The 7,429-nt window shown below is 36.8% G+C and overlaps 1 protein-coding gene across 1 annotated transcript; it reads left to right on the forward strand.

Moving 5' to 3' along the window:
• The first annotated feature begins 629 nt into the window (after positions 1-629).
• Positions 630-959, forward strand: LOC138877489 (uncharacterized mitochondrial protein AtMg00860-like). The gene has a single exon (XM_070157099.1). It carries the CDS (start codon positions 630-632, stop codon positions 957-959), a length of 330 nt encoding a protein of 109 aa, XP_070013200.1.
• Positions 960-7,429: the final 6,470 nt, after the last annotated feature.

The following is a 7,429-nucleotide window of genomic DNA, read 5'->3' on the forward strand; positions in this document are numbered from 1 at the left end:
TTGGCATGAAGGAGCTGGTGGAAAGGATTGAGAATGATAGACATATCTATTTTTGTGCCCACTCTTAGGTATGTATGGTGAAACAATGCGTCATTTTTATAAAATATTTAATGTGATTGATGATGACACATTGAGTTCTGAAGTTAGGAGAGTAAATGGAACCGGAAAAATTGAAGGAGTTAAAGGAACAATTAAAGGATTTGTTAGAAAAGGGTTTCATCCGACCAAGTGTGTTGCCTTGGGGAGCACCAGTTTTATTTGTAAGAAAGAAATATGGGTCGTTACGGATGTTTATTGACTACCGGTAGCTCAAGAAAGTCACAATAAAAAATAACTATCCTTTACCAAGGATATATGGTTTGTTTGATAAATTACAAGGTGCTAAGTAATTCTCCAAGATTGACTTATGGTTCGGGTATCACTAATTGAAGATAAGAGAGCAGGATATTCCGAAAATAGCTTTCAGGACTCGGTATGGGCACTTCGAGTTTTTGGTAATGTCTTTGGGCTAACAAACGCCCCGGCAGCTTTTGTGGATCTTATGAATAGAGTCTTCATGCCTTTTCTTGACTTCTTTGTGATAGTTTTCATTGACGACATTCTTTTATATTCATGAAGTCGAGAGGACCATGCCGGTCATCTTAGGGCAGTTCTGCAGACTCTTCATCAGCACCAATTGTATGCGAAGTTCTCGAAATATGAATTTTTTTCTTGAATCTGTTACATTCTTGGGTCATGTCGTCTCCAAAGAAGGAATAAAGGTTGATCCTCAAAATTTTGCGGCAGTGAAGAACTGGCCTAGATCTACAACTCCAATAGAGATTCGCAGTTTCTTAGGCTTAGTTGGGTATTACAGGAAGTTTGTGGAGGGGTTCTCTACTCTTGCCTCTCCATTGACTAAATTAACGCAGAAAATGGTTAAGTTCCAATGGTCTGATGCTTATGAAAGGAGCTTCTGAATTGAAATCAAGGTTGACTATTGCGATGGTGTTGACCCTATACGAGGGTGTAGATGGGTTCGTGGTATATTGTGATGCTTTAGGGATCGGGCTTGGGTGTGTTTTGATGCAACATGGCAAGGTCATAGCTTATGCTTCTAGACAACTCAAGAATCATGAAAAGAACTATCCCACACATGACTTGGACCTTGCAGCAGTGGTTTTTGCATTGAAGATTTGGCGTTATTACTTGTATGGGGTCCATGTGGATGTATTTACAGACCAAAAGAGCGTTCAATATATTTTCAAACATAAGAAATTAAATTTGAGGCAGAGAAGATGGCTGGAGTTGCTCCAAGACTACGACATCAATATTTATATCATTCGGTGAAGGCTAATGTTGTGGCAGATAATCTTAGCCAAAAATCTATCGGAAGTTTGGCTCACTTGGAGGCATGTCAAATGCCGTTGGCCAGGAAGGTTTACTAGTTGGCTAGTTTGGGAGTTCATCTTGCAGACTCTAATGACGGAGGGGTAATTATGTAGAATAGGGCTGAATCATCGCTTGTGGCAGAGGTGAAGGAGAAGTAATAAATTGATCCATTGTTGGTATAGCTGAATGAGGGGATTCATAAACATGAGACTATAGCTTTTCTCTTGGCATGGATGATGGTACACTAAGGTACCAAGGGCGGCTGTGTATTCCAGATGTTGATGGTCTTCGAGAAAGAATCATGGCGGAAGCTCACACTTCCAGGTATTCCGTTCACCCAGGTTCCACAAAAATGTATCATGACCTCAAGGAAATATATTGGTTGAATGACATGAAAAGGAATATGGCGGACTTTGTGGCAAGATGTCCGAATTGTCAGCAAGTGAAGGACGAACATCAACGTCCTGGTGGTTTAGCGCAAAACATAGAAATTCCAATGTGGAAATAGGAGATGATTAATATGGATTTTGTGGTAGGATTACCGCGCACTCAGCACAAGTTTGACTCAATTTGGGTTATTTTAGACCGACTCACGAAATCAGCACATTTCTTGCCAATCAAATCTACCGACACAACAGAACAATATGCTCAGTTGTATATCAAGGAAATAGTCAGGCTTCATGGCACTCCAATTTCTATCATTTCTGATCGAGGCGCACAGTTCACAGCTAATTTTTGGAAGAAATTTCAGCAAGGTTTGGTTATGCAGGTAAATCTTAGCACAACCTTCCATCCACAGACCGACGGGCAAGCGGAGCGGGCTATTCAGATGCTTGAGGATATGTTGCGTGCTTGTGTTATTGATTTCAAAGGTAGTTGGGATAATAATGTGTCACTCATAGAGTTTGCTTATAACAACAACTTTTATGCTAGTATAGAGATGGCACCATTTGAGGCATTATATGAGACGAGGTGTATATCTCCTATTGGATGGTTCAAAGTTGGAGAAGATGAATTGATAGGACCAGACCTCGTGCATCGAGCTATGGAAAAGGTTAATATCATAAATGAACGGTTGAAAACTACTTAGAGTCGTCAAAAATCCTATAAAGGAACGGTTGAAAACTACTCAGAGTCGTCATTTGTTTGAATAGCCATATAATATTTCCATGAAGTTACTTCCTATAAATTTTGTATTACTTGTTCAGTTAATGTAAAAATGTTCTTTTGGGTTATATGATGCTTATGAGACCATGATTGGTATTGTTATGGGTCTTGTTACGTTGTTGAATTGTGCATATACTCATACGATGTGTTTCTGGGCTCTCTGGCAGGTAGATAGGCCTAGTTACAAAGGAAGTTGTAGCAAAATTTGTTGAAATTTATGGAGCTAGCCAAATTTGGGGCTACTGGTGTATGGTGTGAGAAACTGAGTTGCATAAGGTGCTAATAAGTGTACCTGGAACCTCATTCGAGGGCGAATGATCTTGAGGGGGGAGGATGTAAGGCCCCTTAAAATTTTGCCAAAAACCCAAAATATCGTGGTGCAAGTTAGGATTATGTGTTAGAGATTATTGAAAAAGCTCGTTGCAGTTCGGACTTTTTGGATTGAAATGTATATTAAAATTTAAAGGAAAATGGTTTGTATAAGTGTGTATTTCTACGGCCTGTTATGCGGCCGCATAATCACTCTGCAGGCCATAGAATGGACGCAGAGTGAGGCAGTCTTTTGAGTCAATTTTGATGTCATTTTCTCGTTCCATTATGCGATCGCATATCTATTTTGCGGACCACACTTTAGTCGCACATCTATCCTTGGACTTTTGTGAGAGGAGGTTCTGTGGCGCATTATGCGACCGCAGAAGAGGTCTACAGACCACATATTGGCCGTAGACCAATACATAAAATTGAGGTCCCTAAGGGCAACTTTTTGTGGTCATTTTGCAGGCCGCATAGCCATTATGCGGTCGCATATGCGACCGCAGATCTGTGTCGGGGCTCCTATTTTTTAATTTTTAAAATGCGACCCCATTTCATTAAAACACCACATTAGGCCATACTGAGCTATTTTTCTGATATTTCTAGAGTGAGGGAGAAGGTTCTTTGAGAGAGAGATCAAACTTCAAACTAACATCCATCAATTCTTGCTAAATACTTGAAGATTATCAAGAAAGTCCTCATATTGAAAGTAAGAATCTATACCCTAGCCTTTAATTTTGAAAATTTAGTAAAAGGGGGATAATTAGTAAGACAATAATTGGGTGTGAGGGTGGATATCTTGCATGCATGTATTCCGAAAGTAGGTGGAAAGGTTGTGAACTAAGAATGGGTGAAACAATGGTAGAATGTTTCATAAAAAGGCCTTAAGAATAGTAATTCACACATAGTGTTTGACAGAATGCTCTAGTGAGCTAGAATTATGATTATTCTCCTAATTTTGGGTTCAAATTTTTCTAAATTATTAAAATTGAAGTTGCTAAATTCTGGATCATCTTAAAGTTTAAAGAGGCTCAAGTGATGTATGTATGGCTAATCTCTCTTCTTCTTAGAATCGAACCCGTGGGGTTCGAGTATTTGGTGTAAGTTCCTAACTTGATCATACTAAAATGGCTGCCTTAATGTGTTGTGTTGAAAGATTCATGTTCAATAATGATTCTAAATCTTTATCGTGTCGTCATACTATTTGAGAATGTGTTTGAAATGAGGAATATGTGTTGAGAAAGGTTAAGAATTCATGTAAAGAATCGAATGAAGCTTGCTAAGCTAATTTGTATGAAAACCCTTCGTGTGATTAAGATTTTTCAAGCTTTTTACCTTATGTGTGCAATGCCTTATATGATAGGCCTTATTGATGTGGATGATAATGTTATTTGAATGTATAAAAAGGGAACTTTGAATTGTAAGATACGACCAAGTTCCAGGAACAACTTAATAAATGAGGCTACTCATGCCATAAAATGAAATATGGGAAGAAAATGTAAATTGAGATGAACGATTGAAAGGATGATGTCTCAAGTGAGATGGCCTAGCCAATCGGGCCGTGATCGGACACCATGTTGCACACATGGTGGTAATTGTGCTGGATTGATTGATTAAGATGGTGGATATGGTTGATGTCTTAAATGAGATGACCTACCCAATCGGGTCAAGATTAGACTCCGTGTAGGAACATGGTGGTATTGTGGATTGTGTCACATAGCACTAAGATTATCAACCTAATAAGATGGAAGTTGAACCGGAAACTATGTGATCCTTACTTTATGTTTTCGTATTTGTTTGAAGCTCTTATTGTACATCATGACTGCTTCCCCTTTGTTTCATTGTTTGTTGTATTAAGATTAGTGTTTAGATTTACATACTTGTACTATTAGACAGTACTAACGTCTCTTTTGCCGGGGGGCGCTGCATCTTTAAATGGATGTAGGTGGTTCCATAGAAGACAGTGTTGATCGCAGCTAGTGGCACGCCCTCTTACCAGTTGACTTGGTGAGCCCTACATTATTTCGAGGTCCTATATCTTTTGTAACTTATGTTCACCTTCTTATCATATTTTGAGGTATAGCTGGGGCCTTGTTGCCGGCACTTTTGTAGCACTTTCCATTATATCCACTTCAAGTCTCCATAGAAATTATGTGGTTTGTATATAGTGTTGGGAAGGTCAATGGATTAGGTTGTGTTTTAGATTCCCGTTCCACTAAATCGTAAGGCATATGTATTTTGAAACTTAACAATGATATAACTTGTGAGCACGTGATTTTTGCCATACATGAAATACTCCTACAAAATCTAAGAAAATAATTTTTTTTATTAATTATTTGCCTTTTTTTAGGAAATTTTGTAGATTTTTATTAATTGTTTAAATTTTTCTTGCTTGTTTAATTTTTATTTAAATCATGAAAAATACCAAAAATATCATGCATTGCATATAGGATTTGTTTTTACACTTTTAGAATTAATCAGTAATTATTTATTTTATAAAATTTGAAAATCACAAAAAATAGCTCATTTTACATTTTTTGTCTTTTATTTTTAGTTTAGTGATTTTTCACTTTTAATATAGATTTAAGTAATGTTTATAATTTTTATAATTAGTTAATTACTTCAATTTCACATTTTTAGATGATTTAGGACTTTTAATTGAAAAGGGGGAAAAGAAAAGGGAATTATAATTAAGAAGAATTGGAAGAAGAGTTCATTTGGTGAAATTGGGCCATCCCCAAATTCGGCCCAAATATTTTACCTTAAACAAGCCCCAAACATTAACACCTTCAGCCCAAAGAACCCTTTCCCCACTGATTCGACCCAGTCCAAGAAATCGGATTGACCCATTAATCGACCCGCTCCATTCTTCTTAATATAAAACCCTCTCTTATAATATTTCCCCAAATTCCCTAACCCTAAGAGAAATCAGAGAAGCGGCGCTACTGTGTTTCTTCTTCACTAAGCTTGGCTTCAACTCGCTTGAGTTTCGAGCTCACTCACTCAAAACGGTTCTCCTCTCCACGTCACCTCTATTTCCCAACAGATTTGTCAGAGAGGAGTATGATTATTCCCTCAAAACCGCAGATTTTTGTACAAAAGGACAATTGTTGGACGAATGGGAGCCGTGGATAGATGTGAATCAATCCACGCCCTCCATTTGTCCCAAAATTGTTCAAAAACTTGAGGGATTTTCGAATTTGGGCAGATTTTTGAAGATTTTTGAAAGCTATATGTATGAGGTAAGTTCTATGTGCTAAGGAAAGAAGAAGAAAAAATCAGAAAAAATCGGATAAAACTTCAGAAAACTTAGTCGAAATTTCTAGGTTTTTTAGTTGTCACTTCTTCAGACTTTCTTCTTCCTTTTTTTCCATAAAACATACAAAAAAAACAAAGAGCACAATGGTTTGAGTCCAATCTCTTTAGTCGAGTTTGCTTCATTTCAAGAGAAATTTCAAACAAAAATCGTTCAAACAGAATCTATTTAGTGTTTATTTCTTTCTCTTGATTTCTGTTTTTCAAAGGAAGATCTGTTTGAAGTTCAAGTTGGTTTTGAGTTTGAGGTCCGAAATTCCAGTGTTGATTTGGTTTAAGCTTGTCGATCCCTGTTTCTGCTGCTGATTCATTCACTATTATTGCTGGACTTCATCCCCATCATTTATTAGTCATTTTGGTTATTTTCTTGCAAGCTCGGTATGCATATACCTCTATGTTTTCCCTGTTTGTTCTATACAAAAAAGAATCTGTTTTTTATGTCATAATTCTGTCCGCGTTGCATAGGCTATTATGTGCAATCGTTGAGTTGTGTTTTGGATAAAGAGGGTGTTTTCTAGCTTTATTTCCTATTTGCTACTTGGTTTTCATCTTGTCTGGATTTGGAAGTTGGCTTTAGCTTTTAGTCGTTGCTGGGTTCACTAAGCTGCAACTGTCTCTGGTGTTGTTTGTGTTAGTTCGTCACTGCTAAGCTTCATTCCCTAGCCTTCTAACCTTATTTGGTATTTTAATTGCTGTTTTTTTCTGCCTTCATGTATGTACAAACTTACTTGTAGCACTCTATTGCACTTATAAATGGAAACTTGAATTGTTTTATGCTATGATAGTGTTAAATTCCATCATCAGATTCGACTGCAAATCTTGTTTTGCAAAAGCTTTCTAGTTCTCTGATTGTTTATTTGAGTTAAATGATGTAATTGGAACTATCTCCTGATTTATGCAATTACTCAATGTCATTGTTCAAGCCTATTACTATGGATGTGTGACTAGTTTAGCTTATAGGTTCTTTCATGCTTAAATTATCTCATGATTAGTCCATTGTATCTGGAGTGATGATTTATTCTCCAAAAATTGGTGATTCATATTCAAAATGCTTACAGTGGTAGACTAATAAAATATATCGCTTTGATTATTTTAGTTCAAATTGAAATTATTCTGTAATTAAACTAAGAAATTGCACAACATTTAAACTAATCTCATTTACGTTTGGTTGTTTAGCTACTGCCAATGGTGAAATGATTTATGAGAGTAGTTTGGTAGCTATCTAATTGTAAGTCAAAAGTAAACCTTGTAATTTCATTGGCAA

Source organism: Nicotiana sylvestris, chromosome 9 (genome assembly GCF_000393655.2).
Source record: "Nicotiana sylvestris chromosome 9, ASM39365v2, whole genome shotgun sequence".
Taxonomy (NCBI): Eukaryota; Viridiplantae; Streptophyta; class Magnoliopsida; order Solanales; family Solanaceae; genus Nicotiana; species Nicotiana sylvestris.

Coding starts and splice junctions, on each gene's coding strand:
- LOC138877489 (XM_070157099.1), top strand. CDS start 630: ATGCCGGTCATCTTAGGGCAGTTCTGCAGACTCTTCATCAGCACCAAT.